Genomic DNA, 21,577 nt, shown 5'->3' with positions numbered 1-21,577 from the left:
ATTCATCAAAACTGCTCTCTAAGCCATGACATTTTGGTAGCTTTTGAAAAGCATGTTTTGTCATGAATAAGAATGTAAACATGAATGTGCCCACGGTATTCACATGTGATTGGAAGGAATGAAGAGTTGCACAGTACTAGCAAGGAATTTATTTCTTTTAGCCTTTATGACTCCTAACCTTGTGGCTCTTGTTTGCCTCTATCTTCCAATTTCAAACCCTGGAATTCTGAAGTGCTTTGAACAGGGACACTTGGTATTTTAAAACCTAAGTTCTTTCAAACAATCTTGGAACACAGACTCCTGGAACTGAGCTCTTCTATCTGAGTGTATATGGGGCTCTTGACTGGTGTCAAGGACATATATGCTTTCGTGTTTAATGAGGGAGAAGTGTTACATAAGCTTTGGTGATCTTGAAACCTGGATAGTTGCTGAAAGCTTTAGGTGGAAAGGGCATTGCTGGTGCCTGCAACTGCTCTTCTCAGTACTTTTAAGAAATGAGCCAGAATTCAGAAACTTGTGTTTTTATCTCCAGTTTCTCCGGTCACCTAAATTGAATGATGGTTATTTCTACTAGAGAACAAATGGGTTTTGGAAAAATATTATTTATGTTCTCTCAGTTATGGTTCTCAGTAACAAGTCAAGCCTGGAACTTTATGAGCAGATGGAGAAAATAGATGCAATAATAGGATGTATAAGTAACCAGGTATCTTCATGTTTAATGGCCAAACCATGCTGCTGATCATTCAAAAGTATAAAATTCTACGTGTAGTGTACATGTGGAATATATTTCATTTAAAGTGTTTTTAGAGCACATTGATTTAGAAATAAGATTTGGTTGTTTAATATATAGTTGATCTCTATCTATAGGCACAAAAATGTCTTTGTAGAACATAAATTGTACATCCTTTATGTCCAAGGCAGGGTAAAGCTACAAAACTGTCTCTGATTTCTAACTGTCAACAATTGAACACACTTACCTAGAGTTGTGTCACTGTGCCAAGGTCATCTATTTACACCTAAAATGTTAGAGTTGAAATTCCAAAGTGGTGAAAATATGTTTGGGTTTTATGGTCCGTATGATACCCATATGCACTAAGAGTGTTTAAATATATGGGGCATATATATTTTCAAGTCTGTTGGGCAGTAACATTTCGTTGTATTATCAACTTTGATCTTTCACCAAAATATAACCCATAAAGTAATATATAATATAGAGAGAGTAATCATTCTTGCTAAAGCCACCCTGAAATATGAATGGTTGACAAACCGTTTTTAAAAGCAATTTTGGCTGCAGGAAGTCAGCCTGATTTTATTGCTTCTATAATCACAACAAAGGAAGTTGCATAGACACTGAAGTTACCTTTCACCTAGCAGAAGCAGCAACCAGAAGGAACTAGTTAGTAACTTAATCTACAGTTGGTGGCTGTTTCCCTAGGCTGTCATCAAGTATCTTGCAACAATTGTACTACTCTGGAAGAGATAAACACTGAAAATCCTACTTTCTAGAAGATTGAAAGTGAGTCTAACCTGTTCAGATCCATCTCCTGTGCCCTACCATCACCTCCTTCTTGTATTTTAATTGTCCTTCCAAGAACCCATGAGTGTGGTCAAGGGGAGCTGTTTTGAACTTGAACAGGCTTAGTATGTTGAGCTGCTAGACAGTAAAACCCGCAGTAAAATCCAACTGGGAGAAAATTTGAAAATTGCTTGAAAAATGGAAAGCAGATTCTCATATCTGTTTCTCCTTTTCCTTACAAGTATCTCTCCTTTTGCTTTAGTCAAGAAAGAACACCCAAATTCACAAAGTACCATATTGCAACATATGTTCTCTTCAGTCTAAAATGTCTTTAGAAGAGCACAAGTAGCCGTTTGGGGAAAAGCAGGGATGTGATGAGCAGACTTCTTGCTCACTTCCCCTAGGCTGTGTATACTGTTAACCAGAAAGTGAAGGCCTTGCAGTTCTCCCCACACTCCACACTGCAGGAGCTCCTTCACCCATGTTCCTCCAGTCAGCACATTCCCACCTCCCACAGCCACAACTGTGTTCTGTGCTTGGAGTGGCCTGCCCTTTAGTAAGTGAATTTGTTCATCCTTCAAAAATTTATTATGTGTGATTACAGAGCTGGTCCCAGTTTCTCCATAATTATTACAGAACTTCTGTCCTTGATCTCTGTAACCACCCTAAGCCACATCTACGGGTGTGAAAGCGACTGGTTGCTGTAACCCTGTGTAACCCTGTGTGTTACAAGGCCAGGTATGCTGTCTGTGTTACCTTAGATTGCAATAACTCTGGGATGCATTCAGTCTCAATACTTACCCCTCCCATAAGGTGACTGTTAATTAATTAGTTCATTTGTATTAGTTGGACACAAACATACACACATGCAGAGAGAGAGATAGATTTCATATGCTGGTTCACTCTACAGGCCAAGACCAGCTAAATTCAGGAACTAGGAACTCCGTCCTGGTTTCCCATGTAAATGGCAGAGATCTTAGTAATTGAATCATTATCTACTAGCTCCAGAGTGCACAACACATTAATAGGAAGCTGGATCAGATGCAGAGACAGGACTTGATCCCAGGCACTCTGATATGGAATATGAATATCCATGAGGCAGCTAAACATGCTGTACCTCATTGGTGATTTTTTGCTTGGAAATATAGCTACAAGGTATTAATTAGGGGGCAATGTAAATTTGTGTTCTACATATATAAAAGAGGAGACTGTTGGTGTCCAAAATTAAGTCCTTGCTACACCTGTCCCTGTCAGTCTTAGAAGGGAGAAGTTTAAGCTGACTACCATTAAGTTCACAAAGTAGAAATGGGTAACATTACCCATATATGTACACTCATATGTCTAAAGCAAACACTTGCTTATGACAAGCCCTGCGGTTATTTTCAACATCAGAATCATCAACCTTATTTCCTAATATTTATAACAGCTCAATAAAGCCAAGACATATTTTATTTAAAGCTTGCATTTACAATGTCTTTAATACTATCAAGTAGTCAGATGAATTGAAAACTTAGCCTGGAGTTAGTATGGGATAGTAAGTTACATGAAGTGAGAAGTAATCATTACTCTAAAAATGTTAAGCTATTCCAATGAAAAGTGTCATAAATAATATCAATATTTTCATGTGAAGTAGTTTGCTCTATCATCAAGCCACAAATTTCAAATGGTTCATTCCAGCTGCAACCAAGCAAACACCCCACCATAAACATTACCAACTATGATGGAGTAATTTGAATGTCTAGGAGATTCATAAATTTCAGAAGCTCCACCCTTTTGAACCAGCCATGAGATATTTAAATCAAATTCTGAAAATCATAATAAAAGGGGAAATGTAAAGAATTTATCATGGCCACAGGATAAATTAAAGCAAAAAAATTATTTTAGGGAAAAATAAGAAATACAGTTTAAATTCTGGCTTTAAAATTTTATTTCTAAAATTTTATTTCTAATGGGTTTACTAAGCAACCAAGGTCAGTATAGCATCAACCTTGGAAATATTAGCCTGTTAATTTTAATGATGATATTTTGGAGGAACTTAGGGTACATAGGAGAAGGGCAGTGACAGGGATGATATCAGTTGTGTATTACATACTGTGTGCTTAACAAAGTAATGTAGAAACTAAAAACAAGGAGATGTGTATAGGTGTCTATATGTAACTATGTAGATCATCATAGATTCTGCTATAATGACCTAAGTATTTAGCTATAGACAGATATCTCTAGATGTAAGTAGTTTTATGGATGCAGCCATGTATGGCTGAAACCAAATTAGTGACATTGTCCCGTCTGGCCTCTTCCCACTCAAGTCTGAAGCCTGCTGAAATATTCCTGACAAATGTCTGGGTTATTCCTAAAGACCAATAGGAAAGCAAATATGACAGCTTCTTAGTATTTTTTTCCTAATATTAATACTGTCAGTCAACTCTAAGGGCACAGGCATCTTCAACTTCACCATGAGCAACTATGACCTAAACCAAGTCATTGCATCTTTCTAAGCCTCTATTTCTGTGAGGCAGGAATTTTTAAAAGGGCTTACCTTGTAAATTGGTACAGACCTCAATGGTTCATGTCCAGCCTTGACTTTAGCACCTAGCTAAGAATGGACACCTGTAGAGGTTATCTTAACTATTAATATTACAACTATAATTGCCAGAATAAAATGCTTGATCATTATGTGACCCATTTAAATGCTACTCTACTCCATAAAAGTCTTCCATGTGGTATCCTTCAGGCCACTGCAGTAGGCCTGCCAAGTACCCTTGTGGCAATCACTGCTCAACCACCCAAATTATTTTACTAGAGTTGCATCAAGACAGGCAGGTGTCAGTGGGATGATGGTTTTCCAAAGCTGTGTTTATGACATCTTATTTTCTTTCTTTGTTCCAATTTCCAAAGCTGCCCTAGATCATTTAACAAATGAATCAAAATCCAAAGGAAGCCAACATAGGCTAGAGCTTTGGAAGCCAAGTCCTAGAGCACAGCACTAATCAGAATGTTGGCTATTAAGATGTGGCCTTGGGCCACCCATAAAATAGAACAATCTCTTGTTGATTAAAATGTAACATGCTAAGTCCTTGGGGGCATTGTTTTCTCTCTTTTTTCATTGTCACTGTGTGCTCATTCTGCATTAAATTATCACATTTCAGTGTTGGTGGCTATATAGCTTCATGGCAATTTTGGTGTTTTTGCTTTTCAACAGTTTTGCCAACAGTCTCCTTTCTGCCCTCCTGCAGTGGCATGCTTCTCTGGGCCACAGACTTTCTTTGGATCAAGTGATGCTTGACAAGATTGTCAGTTCTAGACATTATGCTGCAGTCTCTGGCATGCAGTGAGACCTCTGGATCACAGAGACCTCCTACCAGATGCCTTGTCTACACTTCATCACCAGGACCCACACCCACTCTGCACTCCGGTCTGACAGTGTGATTTGTACACAGGTGTCCAAGAGGCTGTGGTGAGCTGCCTGAACAAACAGACACGGGAGCCTGCTGATGAGAACTTGTGCGTGACCAGTCGCCGACCCCCACAGCTCCTGAAATCCTGCAATTTGGATCCCTGCCCAGCAAGGTAAGGGGCATATTGCCCACCCTACTAGCCAGGAGTGGGTACAGACTGGGTGCATCTTTCCACGGGCAAGACAGGAACACTTACTGTTACCCAATGTTTTGAAAACCAATTAACGTCAGTTCAAAATTTTAGTCAAATCCACTTATGTAATTGAAACCAGTGCTATGGAATTCCAGCCCAATCAATGGTCATGCGCAGAGTCCAGAAGGCCCTGTGCACTGGAACAAGATTTGTGGCATGGCTGGTATGTGCACATGCTACATACTTGCTTTCCCCTAAATGGAACATGACCTAACCACAGACTTCATGGTGTCTGCCACCTTTTAGCCTGTGTCCCAAGCCCTCACACCATGGTAATGAACTGGCTTGCAAATGACAGGGTATAAGGAACTGAAGCATCTGGGTGGTATAATTGACTCACTGTGAAATCTCTATGTGCACAGCATTCAGATTCATTATAACATGCTCTGGAGATTGTGTGTCATTCCATAAGCATAAAATCAATTAGAGCATTTCATTGTTCTGCTCTGCCTGGGTTTCATTATTGCCCAATCTTGAGTCTTGGTTAATCAATCCAATCACTGCTTCAGCCTACACAATTTTATGGTATCTTGAGAGACTTGCCTTTTAGATACTTCTTTCTGAGCTAATTTCATCCAAATTCTGGTTTGGAATGGAGATGTCTAAAGTACCAAAGCTAGATTTTAAATCTGCTGATGGAATGAGGCCTGTTGCTCGGTAAGATCATATGCTAGACGTGAAAGGAATGCTGTTTCTGAATAATATGTCTTCTTCTACAAAGTCCATTGTGTATTTCTTTCAGGAATGCACAACAATTTGCTGGCTAAGTTGCTACACTGCTTGTCTTATTTCCCAGCCAACTTGATCTTTTCCTTTTGGGGCTTAGAAGGCTTAATTACAGGCCTCTTCCAACCAAATGAAGGCACAATCCTGTACTGATATTTCTGTCACTGGTCACCTTGGTTGTTCAGTGTATTTACTTGAATGGGGAGCCTGGGTTTCTTCATTTAAGAGCAGAATGAAAAAGAGACTCTAAAGTCACATTCTCCATGGTAAGCAAAACAGCAGATAGCCACTGCTTAGTGTAACACCTCACCTATGAGAAAAGCAGCTACTCCACTAGCCAATGTCTGGACTAAGCAAAGCTCAGGCCTAGCACATGAGATACTAAGGCATCACTTTTGCAATTCCTCTTCTGTCTCTGATCCCATATCTCTATCCTAAACTGACAGTCTTCAAGTTAAACAAGCTTAATACCTAAATTTGTGGGCAAAGGGCACAAACTGCTCTACTAGCCCACACTCTCCCCACTTAAGAAGAAGCAGAATGGTTCAGCATAGACAGCCTGCAAGCTCCATGCCTACAAAGCCAGAAAGCCCAGCATTTGATTCTGTATCTGCCATCAACTAGCTAGGTACCCTTGGGCAAGGTGACTGCCCCCTCAATTTTCGTATATGCAAAATGACATGGTAATATGAAATGATATGAGGCTACTCTATCCAGCTGAAATCCCCTGTACATCTTTATTGTTCTTCATGTGAAAACATAAGGGCGTTTCTTATACTTATGTGTAAATTTCTGTCATGTTTATTAATCATCACTTGGGAAACAAGAAAAAGGGTCTCTCTAACCACATTCCAGAGTTGTAATGCCATCCAAATTCTATAATAAGTGGAGCCCATGCCAAGAAGTCAGTACCTGGAACTAGCTGAAAGTTTGCTGGAATTTGTGGACACTGAATCTATTGCTTGCATAAAAAATAGAATAAATGATGCTACTCCCTATCTTCAAAGTATGGATTATAGTTACTTTAGTAAGTTTACTTTACTTTTTAACCTTTTGCTGATTCATGGGCAAGAGCTGTTATTGGGCTTAACATTGTTCCTTTTGTTCTAGATAAAACTCAGTTTTTTTGTTGCCCACCAACCATTAGAATAACAGGAAGGCTCCTTATTGAACATAATCAGGAATTTCTTCAGTCAACCACACACAGTTGGGAATGTGTACAATGCCTCTAATTAAAACCATAAAATGGAAAAAACCCAGTGGACTGATAGAATGCATTCATTTCATCTGATATCCAAGAGCCAAAGTCCATTTATGTATAGTATTTCTACATATTTCAATATGTATGATATATATTTATATATCATATACTATATATCTATATAATATGTAATTATATGATATGTGATATATTAGTATATATCATATGTAATGTTTATAGTATATAATTATATATTATATATGTTATTTTTATATATGTGTATAGATTTTTTTACTTGAAAGTCAGTTACAAAATGAGGGAGGGAGAGACAGAAAGGGAGCTCTTCCACCTGCTGGTTCACTTCTCAAGTGACTGCAATGACCAGAGCTGGGACGATCTGAGGCTGAGAGCTAGGAACTTCTTCCGAGTCTCCTACATGGTTGTAGGGGCCCAAGGCCTTGGTCTGTTCTCCACTGCTTTCCCAGGGCATAAATAAGGGGTTAGATTGGAAATGGAACAACTGGAACATAAACCAGCAGCCATGTGGAAATCCAGCAAGGAATAGCCTGTTACACCTGCCAGCCTCAAGAAATAAAAATTTTTTTTATCATTTCTCCATAGTTTACTATTATTGTTTTTTTTTATTACAGTTCATTTTATGACACCATTTCATAAGTTCTGGGGTTCCCACAACCCCTCCCCATGCCCTCCTCCCATGGTGGATTACTCCACCTTATTACGGTATTACAGTTCAAATCCAGTCATGATTCTTTCATTGCAAGCATATACCAAGCATAGAGTCCAGCATCTTATTGTCCAGATAAATTCAACAGTTTCTTGGGGAGACCATCTCTGGTCTGAAAGCAGAGCTGGCAGAATATCGTCCCGACCAATTAAAAGCCACAGCATAACATCAACAACAGTTTACAACATTATGGAATTCATTGACATGGCATTGAGTAGCCAATATGTTAAAAAATTCAAGTTCTTAACCGTGTCCTGTGACTACCTAATTAACATTTCTATTTTGGTTTATACATAACCGGCTACTATACACCTTAAAATGGCTATAGGGTACTATTCAGCTGTCTCATGTCTATTTTCAATTTTGTATTTAGCTGTTTATAGTGTTGAAGCATAATTTTTACTGAACTTGGCAGATTTTAGGATAGTCCAATCTGGCTTATAACTCTAATAAGGCATATGTCAACAGTTGAGGTGCAGAACAGTTTTAGGAGGGGTGTGCAGAAAAATCTTCCATACCTTAGTGAGGAGTGACTAATCTTTGTGTCCTACCTAGTAAGGTATATGTGAGTCCACGCTGACCATTTCCTGTCTGGTCCTAAGCTTTCCTTGTTGTTCTCTGTCTGTCTATTCTAATTTTTTGTTTGTTTGTTTTTAGTGTGGGGGAGGCTCCGAAGATACCCTGATGGTCATTGCAGAAGAGGGTGGGGATCCAAGGTTGGAACTAAGTAAGAACCAGAGATAGCTTCTCTCCCTAGCATTAGACAATAGTAAAACTACAAAGACATACAGTGGGAATCAAGAGTGATCCTGACAACCTCTTAGCAGGAGGTCATATGCACGGGGGGGGGGGGGGGGGACCCTAGAGTGGAGTAGGGGGACAGGAGGAGGCTTGTATCCCAACCCTGGAGACTCCCGGATCCTCACCAAGGACTATCAGTTATGGGCACCAAGGACTACATCCCAACTGCCAAGGAGACCACGAGGAATTGGAGTGCCTTCGGAGGTCGAGAACTCTGAGGTCATCCACTCCCGTTTGGATCTCCCGTGTGGGATGCAAGAAGCCCAAATCCTTCCTCGCAGGATCCAAGGTCATCACAATAACAGCCAGGAGCCCTGAGCAGTCTGCAGAAACAGAAGTATAAGTATTATTTTTTTAATATAGCAGGAATGATAAGACAGTTAAGCTATCACTTGAGATGGCTATCACTTGAGATGGCTACATCCATATCAGTGCCTGGGTTACAGCCACAGCTTCACTCTCCATTCCAGCTTCCTGCTAAAGCTCAGCCCCGTGGTAGCAGGTGATGGCTCAAATTGTTGGGTCCCTGACACCCATGAAGGAGACCAAGATTCCCAGATTGACGCCTTGGCTTCATCCTGGCCCAACCCTGGCCGTTGTGGGCATTTGGGAAGTGAACCAGTGGATAGAAGATATTCTTTCTCTCTTTCTCTTTCTCTCTCTGTCTCCCGCTCCACCCCCCTTCTCCGTGTGTGTATGTGTCTCAGCCTTTCAAACCAATATTTTCTAGAAGCCAGAATTTTCTGTGATTCATGCAGGAATTATTTTCAAAATTTCAAATCTGTCTGTATGTAAGTTAGTTTTCCCAGGCAGTTCTTAGTCCTACTTCATACCACTTGGGAAGCCAGTTTCCTTCTTGTATGTGGTTTGAGTTATCTGATCACATGGAGTATACCAAAATCCCTATAAGACAGTTCCTATCTATTTGGGCAATCTTGCTGAATTTAAACTTGGCTCCTCCAGACTTACTCTGTGTGATAGCAGAGCTTGTATCAGAAGCACATGTTTAACTTTCAGCAGGTTAAAGCAGATAACATTCTCATACCTAGTTACTCACAGCAGGAAGGGAGTGTTCTCCAGCTGGAGGTATTCTGATTGTTCCAAGTTGTGTGGATGTGCATGTCTGTGCATTAGAGTAAGACCTGAATTTTTTATAGCACTTTGTTAAGGTAGTAATTTTCTACTGAGGAGAACTGGACTTTAAAGTCCCTGCTGGCAGTTTTATGTCTTCTATTCCCCTCCTCATTCATAATATAATATATACTCATAATATATTTTATATAATATATAATATGTTAACATGATAACATGGTAGTGTGTTATAGATAATATGCTGTATGATTCTTGACATAATTTCTGTAATATTTGACATATAGTAGAGTATTTTAAGTGCTTGTTGAATAGTTCATTATGAAGAATAGGTGCCAAATTTATATGAAGCAATATCAAGATCGTATTATTAATACTGACTTGGAACAACCCAATGCTGTCTTTGTCCTTATCCTTTCTCTCCTGCCTTCATGTAGTAGTAAAAGTGCCATTATTTGATCTCTTTAGTTAGGTTTAAGGTTTTAAATTTTGTTTTAAAACATAAGCAACATAAAAAGCGTAGACCAACAGGCTGCCAGCCATGCAAGGCAAAGCAAGGATATGAGGATCACTGTAACAGGAAGGAAAGAGAGAGGGGGGAGGTTGAATAAACTGTTCATGTTATCCAGGGAAGTTTTGGAAAGGAGAAAGGTGGGGACAGATGCTCATCCCTTTACAACCTTGCTTAAAATTGGCATAAAAAAATAGGATCATTTTTGTTGTGAGCAGCCAATTTTTCCATTGAAGTTTAATGCAAAGAAGTGTCATTATATGGGTGAAAGTTCATTTTAGATATCTTTACCATTATCTAAACAGTTTGTGTCTGGGTATCACCCAGTCAGACAAACATTCAGTGTTGAGTTAGACTTGTTCAAGAGAAAAACATCCAAGAAGGAGCTAAGGAGCTTTGATTGGTCTTTAGGAAGTCATCTTCCTGTTTCTAGTTAAAAAAAAAATTAAGCTTTATTTAAGTGATACTTAAATATTATTTTTCCTTACAACTCACGTCATCACAAAAGGAATTGTACAATCTCCTTTTACCATCCTCCACACTTCCAGGCCTTCCACCCACTAGAGTTACCTACTGTTACTGGTTTGGTCCATACTATTCCAGACTTATTATAAATTTGTGTATACACATATACAAATTTGCAATACTTTTGCCTTTAAAATGGGGATCTTATTGCATCTATTTTTTGACAACCTGATTTTTTCATTGAGTGATATGTGCTAAAAATCTTTCATGTCCTGAGTCCACCAAAATAAAAGCACAGGAATTTTGACATTTGACCAAATCACTTTAACTATCTGAGCTTCACAAGATTGTATGCCTTCTTGGATCTCATTTTCCACATGTCTAAGGTAGGGTCAGGGTAAGAACTCAGAAAAATTCATGCTCTTTCCCTTCCTTTGAAATTTTTTGGTAAGAAATATTTGAAGTTAAAAAAAGAAAACATGATTTTTTAAAATCTAGGCCTTAGATTCTATTAAATGTTATTCAGCTAACTCTTCATAATTAAAACTCACTGATTATCTACCTGGTTTATAAAAGCAATGACATGAACAGCTCAAAGAAAACCAGATTTCACTACTTTAGAAAAAAAAGTGGATGACTGTTATTAATTATAAGCATTTGATAGCTTGGCCAGTGTGTGTTGAAAAGATTTGGTAAATGTACGTGGAGGAGGGGAATGAAATAAGCAATGAAAGCCAGATGGCTGAGAATGAAGGAAATTCCAGGCAATTTCTGCAGCTTTGTTCTAACATACTTTTTAAACTAAACTTGTATTTCTGTGCAACAGAGAACAGCTGAGTGGTGCAGAATAGATAAACAGTGAAGGAGAGAAAAAAAGCACATAATTCCAGGAACAGTGCTTAGTTTGTGCCCTCTCCTCCAAATCCTAGTACCACTCGCCCTCTCAGAGAGAGCATAGTTCTTAGAAACATCAAGAACTGTAAAGAAAGCTCAGGAAGCCCCGTTTGGGAGAGTTAAGAAAAGTAGCATAATTGTCAGTCTCCCCTTAATTTTTCTGGGGTCTATCATATACAGATGTGGGGATATAATGGAACATGCATCCCTGCATCCAGACAAAAGACGGATTCCCAATGAAACTGTTGGACGTGTGTAGACAATGGGTTGCTGGACTGTCTGACATTGTCTGTACCAACAATGTCGGGGTACACTAAAATAAGAGACTGATAGAATTATGATTCCTTATGAAGAACTACACTATTGTAACAAAATGGGAAAAATCTGACGGGGAGTGTAAGTTTTGGGAGGAATCCCAGCCTATAAAAAAATTGTATCACATAATTCAAATTTGATAATTCAAAATAAAAAAATACATTAAAATCCAAAAAAGCATACTTAAGACTACCCATTATATTGTACACCAACAAAATCCATGCATGTTAACAGCCAAGGATTTACAATTTTGTTTAGTTTTAGTTTAAAATGACCAGACAGAATGTGTTGCCTTTTAATAGTACCATGTGTTAATTGACTTGATGGAGCTCTCGAAGCTCAGCAGGCACCTTGGCCTTTAACAACTTGTTTTAAGGGTCACTGTTTGAACATGCTCTCTAAATACTGGTTTACCTTCTGGTGAGCCCCGAAGTTTTCATATACTACCTTTGGAACTGCCCCTGATAACTTAGAGCTAAAGTACATTAAACCTCATGGGCATCCACAGAAATTGAGTCCAGATTGGGAGGCCATACTCAGGTGCTTTTAAAAGAGTTAATGCTATTACTACTGTCATCCTCCTGGGAAATCCAAATGTTTCTTTGTCTTTCATCCTTCAATGATGGGGAGGTTACGACAGAAAATCTTTGCAGGGTCTGTCTTAACTCTTGGGTCTGATTGCACCATTGGGAGCTTCTGTTGTTTCTCTACTAAAAAAAAAAAAAAGTGTATTGACCCAGTGATCAGAATTGTCCAGGCATCATTTTGACATCACCAAGGGCAAAAAAAAAAAAAATCCCTAGTAATTGGAAAGGACTGAGTCCAAGATTGCCCCAAACATCAGTATCTGCAAATGCTCAAATCTTTATATAAAACAGTGTAGTGAAATTATGTAATCTATGCATATCATCCTGTATGCTTTAAATCACTTCTGTTACTTATATAGTTATCTAATAAAATGTAAAGACTGTATAAGTACTTATTACTCTGCTTTGCTTAGGGAATGATGACATGAAAATAAAGCTTTCTGTGTGTGTGTGTGTGTATATGTATCTTAGAGGTGTATATACACCAAACCTGATGTGTCTGTGACAGTCATCTATCCCACTGCTCATGAACACCAAGGGAATGGAAATGCTGCGCCCACTAGCTTTCTCCTGTGGATAAGTACTGAAACATTGGGGTTTTACAAAATTCATGAACCTTCTAGCTTATAAATCAATCAGTGATGCCAGCACTAGATCAGGCAGTTTTCAGGTTACCTGCCAATGTTGCAGAAAGATCCATCACAATGCAGTGCCCTCCCAGTGGCTTCCTTTCCTAGAAGGGATCTGTATCCTTAATTCATGTTTTCACCATCCCCTCTTTTTCTCTTTTATTTATTTAAATTATCTTCACCTAGGCTACTCTGTGCTTTGGTGTTTGTGTGGTGACACAGGACACCTAAAGAAAGAATTATTGCCCCTCCATTAACACAGTTCCTAGACCCTCTAGATGCCTATTGCTTTATATTGGGGCTTTGAATTGTGCTGGTGGAGTTCATCTCCTCCTGGTCCAGACAGTCACAGACATGGGACAGATAGTGCATGCTAGAATAGCCAAGGTGATCCCTTCTGTATAATTACTGCTCTTAACTCTGGTCCCTGACACAGAGTCCATATATCACCTTTCTGGCCACTAAAAGAAGATATCTATATGACTCAAAGAAATGAAAAGGAGCCCTCTTCCTAGATTGCCTAGAGTTTAACACTTAACAGAGATGTTTTATACCAAAGCACAGTTTGTATTGATGATGCATTACTTACACGTGGAAGAAAGAGTTCATTCTCATCTCAGCATGTTTTGAGTGATGTTCTTTTTTTAAGTCAGGTGCCACTTTGTCACTTTTTCCTAATAGGAGACAGAATTCAGAAGGACAAGAACCAAGAAATAGGCTGATATTAAAAAATTAAATATTCACTACCAGTGAGAGGAAGTATGTTAGGAATAAACTAAAAATCAAGGAGCTTTGGGTTCAGAAAGAAGTCAATTCTTATATTCCCTTTGTGGCCTTGGACTGGCTAGTTTAATCTCTCTGAGTTATCCTTATCTGTAAAACAAACATAATTATCCCAACTACAGAGAATTGTAAGGATGATCACATATTTAAAATACTCAGCTAATTATTCCTTATATAGTAGATACTCAAACACCAATAGTCTGCTATCCTTCTTAGTTCTGTAGGCAGAAATCATATGAACAAGAATTTCATGTTTGCTTTATACTCACTATAGTTTATTCGTAAATATTGTTCAAGCCAACTTTAGTGCAGCCTTTGCCAGTTGTTGTAGGTAGTGCTAGAGTGCACGAAGGATACCTGGTTCTCATGTCATCTCCCATGTCTACCAAAGGTAGGCCTTACTGGGACATTCCACCTGAGTTTTATAACTAACCCAATAGGGTATATTTTTCAAGTATTATAATGAGATGATGAAGTGGGAGCAGAGGAGACAGGGCCCAAATATTAAAAAAAAAAAAAAAACAACTTAATATCCTGTGTGATGTATCTGGAGGAAGTAAAGCCCTTGGGTGAGTGAGGTGTGAGCCTGTAAATGAGCAGCTGTGACCCAAAAGCCAGAGAAGTATGTGATAAGACAGGAAGCTTATAGAAATTGTGTTATAACTAGCCATATGTCACCCTGAATAGTTGTGGGAGGGAGGAGAACAGAGAGGAAGTAAAGAAGGAAAGATCCAACTCACCAGACAGCTAAGGTAGGGCTTCTAGCCCCTATATGCTCGCAAACTTAAAGTCCATCTTAAAAAAAAAAAAAATGTTCTCTCTCATGCTTTCTATTTACCAAAAGCTGACCACAGGTTTGACATTGTTCCCATAATTTTACACACATTATTTTGTTGCATCACCCCCACAGTTTTATTGGCCTGCTATTATTCCTAGTCTAACTTTACTAAAAGGAAACTGAGTCTCTGACGAAATGTGTAAGTAGTTAGTGGCAGGTCTAGATCCAGAACAAGATAGGTTTAATGGCAAAGTAATTAAAAGAGCTCAAGATGCTAGCTTCCCTTCTGTCAATGCTGTTTATAGATCCATCTATTACTCTATCACCTATCTTATTCCAAGCACTGTGCTCTACCACAGCAAATTCACCTAGTAAATTTACCAAAAAAAAAAAAAAATGATGGTAAGATCTTCTCCATTTCTGGCAGATAAACTTCATCTCATATTCTTTAATTAGCAAGAGTAGAATTAGGCTCTGCACAAAAGCTAGCGCTTAGAATCAAAAATTCATTCAAGGGGCTGGCACTGTAGAGTACTAGATAAAGCTATGGCCTGCAGTGCTGGCATCCCATATGGGCACCAGTTCAAGCAGTGATTGCTCTTCGTTTCTGATCCAACTCCCTGTTTATGTACCTGGAAATACATTGGAAGGATAACCCAAATCCTTGGGCCCCTACACCCATGTGGGCAGCCCATATGAAACTCTGGATCTGGTGCAGGATTTCTCTCTCACTCTCTTGAACACTCTGTGTGTATGTGTAACTCTTTCAAATACACACATAAATCTTTTCATCCAAATACACATTTCTCAGGTAAAATCAAACACTGAGGCAACAAAGCAAGCTAAAGGAAGAGTTGAATGACAAAGTAAGTCTTAAATTCAACACTGAGTTCATTAGACAAAGGACTCATGTCCTAAGAAAACATTTTATGTAACTACTAAGTCATTCAGAGACATACAGCCTGGGCTGATGAATCCACAAGAGGTCAGAGCTAAGAGCTTCATTCTAAGCTGGACTCTTCTATGTTATACTGTTACCAATAACCACTAACCTAGTTTATGCTTAGCTGATGCCTCTGTCAGATGTAAATTGCCATGACAACAACAACAACACCCCTATACTCATACACACACACACACACACTTCTTTCTTTTTCCAGAACAAGCCTGTGCACTCCCTGTTTTTCTACTTTTCTACTACTCCTCTTCTCTTCCTTTGTAATTTATTTTCAATCACCTTGCCTTTTTACTGCCCAAATTCCCAGCTGGTCATTCCTGAGTTAATATATAAGGCACAATTTCCTAATTTCTTTCCATCCTTTTCTTCCCACCCATACCTCATTTTTTTTCGGTTCAATTCAACTGAGAATTAGAGCTACCTAAGTGAATTTATACTAAGGTATAAGTAATTAATCCCCAGCCTCCTATTTCAGCCTCAAAAGCATGGGTTTGGGAATCACACAAATGAGGATTAAAATAAAGTTCCTATGATTTACTAGCACTTTGGCCTTGAGCAGTTTGTTTAACTTTTCAGAGTGCTAATTCCTTTTAACCCTTAAAAGGTTGTTGTGAGGACGTGTAGTTTAAGTGCTTAGTATACCGGGATTTTGTTGTTCTTTGTTTACATGTCACACTGTAAGTTATCTCTGCTTGGAGGAGATTACATTTTCCATATTTTTCGCTAAAGAAATAATGTTGTTTTCTGTTACAGAAGAAAGGGGTTACCCAGTCTAAATCAAGAATGCCTTCTTACCCTTGATCAGCTATTATCCCTGGGAAGGTCAACTTTTTCTTCTGGCTAAGAGAAAATCCAACTCAGTTCAGCAGATATTTGTTAAGTTCCCAATGTAGTCTCTGGAAAAACAAACAATTCTAGAACACTGACCCTGGGCCAGGCACTAATAGCTTATTGGGAGGCCAATATACAAACAGATTATTGTGTTGTGGAGTCACTATTGCCATATTGGATATATCAACCAATATCTTATGGAAACATTGAGATAAACCACATAATCTGAGTCAGGGAAAGGGACCTTAAGGACGGACCACTCAGCTGAGTGATCTTATAGTTATCAAAGAATTTTCTTTCGCAAAATTATTATCAAACATATTATTGATATACTACTTAAATATTCGCCTTGAGCCCACATTTAGTTTTCTTAAAAGCACTTGAGCCAATGTTGTACCCTGTCTTCTGTCTGTTTCAATCTTCCAAGTCAACCTAAAAATACTTGGCTTCTCTGTAAAGAGTGTCTCTGGTTATTTAACTGTTCTGAAACCATGTCATTCATTAACAGCTATGACAACTGTTAAAAATTAATCATATTCCTATAGACAATATAGGAAACTGAAACCCATTATTTATCTGTACCTTCCATGTACTTTCCAAGCTGCCATGATGCCTCAGACAGCATCTTTGGTGGCTCTGAATGCATCTGAAAGAGAGACCCAGAAGATGTGGAATTTTGCAATTGTAGAATACTGGAAGAGACTTGGCTAAGGAAATCCCAATTCCTTGCCATTTCCTTCAACTATGAACTCGGGATTATGAGCTCTTGAATTGGATTTTACAGAGCACTCCAAGTTCTGTAAAACTGAGTGTTATGTAAATACAAGACACTGAATTATTACCCCCTCTTTATTCTTTTAAGCCATCCCTTCATCCTTTGCCACATGAGATATTTCAAGAGGTTGTTTTTTAGGTCCAGCTATCTGATCCATCTTCTAAATACTTAATTATTGTACAGATTTTCTTGAAAGATATGCTTAACACAGAGACATAGCAGTATGACAGAGAAATCCCAATTTAGGAGCTGAAATCCAAGCTGCTTTTGAAGTTTAAGAACTGAAGAAAGTGTCAAGAAGTTTATACTGTGGCCTGTATAAAAATACTATGTGCCAAACATGGGTTGCTCCTCTATTACAGTCAACAGTGTATTTGCGAAGACTCTATAAATCATGCCTAACTAAGCCTAGGATACTCTGTGAAATTTAAATATAAATTTCCAATGATAGAAAATTAAATTTACATGATTGATATGGTTTACTGGGAAAATTTTCTGAAATTAAAAGAAAAAAATACTGTTGGTCACAGAACACCCCAGGTGTACATGTGTGCACGTGCGCACACACAAACATGCATTTCCCATATCTGCTACACTTTTCCTGCCTCCATCCAGATTAGAAGCCAGAAAACTCGAAGAATGTAATGAATGCCCAGGGAGGTATTGCTCAGTATAGTGCTAAGTCTCATCAAGCTATAGAAAATCACAGAAGGAAACTGTTATAAGCAAGGTATTTATCAATGTAAAGTCTACCACAACTAGACAGATACCATTTATCAGTGCTCTTTCTCTAAGAAAAATACTGTCATGTTTCTTCTAAGGAAAAGAGCTGATGGAGAGCCAGCTCTTCCTCACATGATGCACCCCATTGTCAAATTCTCGACTCCGCAGCTTTTGAGGGGTTCAGGAGGCATGGATGATAGGCCATTTGTTTACACTTGGAAGGAGACAGTAAGGTGTCAGTTTAGAAGTCAGGAAAAACATTTTTTCTTTGCTTTTGCCTGAATTATTGGCTAGACACCTATATAGACCTGAATGCACACTCCCCAGGCATTCCTAGAAATGATTTCTGTGAAAATGGCGCTTTCATTCACTTTAATTTAGTGGAAGCTGACTATATAATTGACCTTGGAGGAGTAAAGTAAAAGTACATGTGGGCTGGACTGACCCTCCCTTGAATAACAATAATAATGATAAAATAATAATAATAATAGTAATAATGACTGTTTTCCTTCTCACCTTTACATGCTCCACCCCTCTTGGTGGGTAGTTCAGTCAAACAAGGGTAGCAAGGAGCAGGCTACTCTTGCCACACTTGATCTTGCTCGCTGTGCGCTTGCCTAGACAGGGATAGTGGTCTGAAGGAATGTACTCTTGACGTGGAAAGGCAGGCTGTTACCTTGATGTAGGTGTGTTTAAAATGTTTGATGATACTGTCTTGCTGTATTTTTCTTCCTCATCAGATTTGAAACATTCCCTTTATATTATCTGTGTGTTTATATAACTTTTACGTGTAAGCCTATCCCAACATTTATACCAATGCCTCTTTCTTAACCTACTTTTGGAACCCCCAAGCCCTCTGCAGTGGGCTTTCTGAACATTGTGTATGACCATTTGTTCACGAAAAGCTCTCTCCACTTGAGAGGTTGTTTAAAAAGGTGAGACAAGATGGGCTTCCAATCCAAATCTCCATCTCTCCCCCAGTAATATTGGTGGATTAAGTCACTTCATCAGTAAGTGCACAATCCTGAGCCAGCATTCAGAGAACATGTTTGTTATGAACCACAATTTTGTTAACCACTTAGGGGAAGCAGGGTTCATTCACTTCTGGTGATTAAGGGATCATGGTCATTGGAAAAATGTGTTGTATAACCAGATCTCTCCACTTCCCAATAGGATCTGTCAGCATCATTAATATTAACAACACTAAAAACCCATAGGTTTTCATTCTATACACTCTAAAAAGCTGGGAAATAACAAGATGTTTGCCTGCTCAACTTGTCTGGAATGTAAAAATTTGACAAACGAGTTATTAGAGTTGTAGAATATCAGGATGTAACTGGATCCAATTCTCTCATTCTATCTGTGATGATGAGAGAATCCAAGGATTTTTAGTGACTTGGCCAAGTAGACATTGCATGGCAAAGCTCACACTAAAAGACTGAGAAATAATATTTCCCAATTTTGAGCCCCGTGCGTGTAATAGAGAGATCAAGTAACTGTGGTGACACCAAACACAGTGTGAAATCCGCTCTTCCTGAAGTGGAATCCTAGCTCTGCCACTGATTGGCTATGTCCTAGAGTAAATAACTCAACCTGTTCTTGTCCTTATTTTTTTTTAGCTATAAGATAAGCTGAAATAGTGCCCATCTCAAAATGGTATTGTGCAGATTGGTGACTTAACGTATATGTAAAGCATTCATGTGAGTAGCTGCTTATTTAAGGATGATCTCTGCATAAAGCGTTCCCTAGCTAAAAATATATTAAGCATAAGACTCAGGTACAAAAAAGGGATATTGATAATTAGCAGTGGATATAACTTTTTTTGCTAGAATATGTATAACTGCAAGAAATTCTTATTCTTTCTCTTTATACCACTATAAAAATGAATACCAGATGTGTAACAAAGAAGACTCTGGGTACCTTGGATAAAAATGTTTATGACTCCCACAGAAGTATATCCATCAGTGAGGAAGTATCCCTTACTCTTTGAAAGTAAAGGGTGATGGGTTATCCTTTACTTATAAGGGTAAGCATGAAAGAGGGAAAGAAAAAAAATGGTTGAACTCATAGATCTTAAGATTTAAACTTCTTTAGTAATTTGTATAAATGAATAAGTCAGCAATTAGGAATTGTTTACCTCAATGAAGCATGAGTTTTAAAAAAATTTTTGTGGTTTTTTTTCAAGTCAGAGGAGCCTTGGTGTTCTTACTCAGAATTATGTTGCTGCATTGTTCCTACTCTTTCTATTTCTCTGGCTGAAAACAGTAATATGTTCTGAGGACCTGAGGGCAGCTAGGGAATTCTCTGGGTCCTAGGGAATGTTAGACTCCTTGAAGCTAAGCTTTATCTTAATTGTGGAAGCAAGCAAAATTCAAGAAAAGGAGTTACCTTAACTTGGCATAGTAATAGCAGTGATTTCAAGAATAAGCAAAAAAGAGCCCTGTTCCTTCTATTATTTTCTTTTGTAGATAGTAAATAATATGACAATGATAATCAAAATGGCACCAACTGTGTGGTATTTTGCTTCAATGGCTGTATAAACCAGAGATTGGCAGACAGGAAACCATTAGCAACTCCAGGATTCAATCACTTAGGGCCAGCCCCTATATCTCTTACTGACCAGCTCTGAGGCCTAGTCAAGGGATTGCTTTAATTGAACTCATAATAAAACAGCATAAATAGAACTCATATGTAAGCATTGCTGTGTGGTTTCAGTGAGCTAGTACATATGAATTTTTTAGAGCAGTGTCTCAGAATATAACTAGCATCCAATAACTATTGCAAGTCAATATTGTAGTTTGTTGTTCCCATTTTACAGATAAACAAGTTGACATTCAAAGAGGGTATAACTTGCCCAAGGTTATGAAACACAATTAGAAATAAATTCTAAACCTGCTGTGTTGTAATACTAGGTCCTGGGCCAGCCTGATTCTTGGACATCATGCTCATGTGCCTCCTACTTGGTAAACATAACTGAGGGATTTAAGGCAAATTGTCCATTCCATCAAATTCAAGAGTGTTTAAAAATAGTGTTCCAGGGATAAAAGTCCTAGCAATAAATGAGCATCATGGATAATCAAAAACAAATGAGGGATTTAATAAGCTGATATAAATCCCAATATGACCATTTCAATTTTTTTTTTCAGTTAATAATCCCTTAACTTGCTCTGAGATAACGAAAAAAACATCAAAGAGTAAAACACATTCTACTTGGAGAAGTTTTTGAACCTCGCTTGAAAAATCATTTTAGGTCATTTTTCTGTGGTCTAATATAAAAATATTTGTGAAAGGTCTCATTCTCACTTCCCAAGTAAACACCCTTCACGGCCAGAAAGAGCATGGCTTGCTATTCCCCACGTCCTGGGAACAGAACATCTGTGTGAATAGGAGCATTCCTGGTTGGTAAAGAGCAGGCCCTGAGTGTTGGGAGGGGTGTGTGTGCACGCGTGCATGAGGGAGAGATTATATGTGTGTGTGTGTGTGTGTGTATGAGAGAGAGAGAGATTGTGTGTGTGTGTGTCTCAATGTGTGTATGTGCATCCCAGCGCCATCAACAGTAACTACTGGTGCGTCAATAGCTAGATGCTTCTCTTGTGCTGACA

General features: G+C 38.5%; 1 protein-coding gene across 2 annotated transcripts in view; it reads left to right on the top strand.

The window, feature by feature from the left end:
- The window catches only part of ADAMTSL1 (ADAMTS like 1), a 385,347-nt gene that overhangs the window by 213,226 nt on the left and 150,544 nt on the right, over positions 1-21,577 (top strand). For both annotated transcript variants that reach the window (XM_041004529.1, XM_041004530.1), the window contains one exon: positions 4,954-5,083. In XM_041004529.1, coding sequence (XP_040860463.1) covers positions 4,954-5,083 — 130 coding nt within the window. The remainder of the gene's footprint in view (positions 1-4,953; positions 5,084-21,577) is intronic.

This window comes from Ochotona curzoniae, unplaced genomic scaffold, assembly GCF_017591425.1.
Source record: "Ochotona curzoniae isolate NIBS_2020 unplaced genomic scaffold, NIBS_Ocur_1.0 scaffold_3208, whole genome shotgun sequence".
NCBI classification, from domain to species: domain Eukaryota; kingdom Metazoa; phylum Chordata; class Mammalia; order Lagomorpha; family Ochotonidae; genus Ochotona; species Ochotona curzoniae.
The sequence above is the reverse complement of the archived record's forward strand: the minus strand, read 5'-3'. Positions and strand labels throughout refer to the sequence as shown.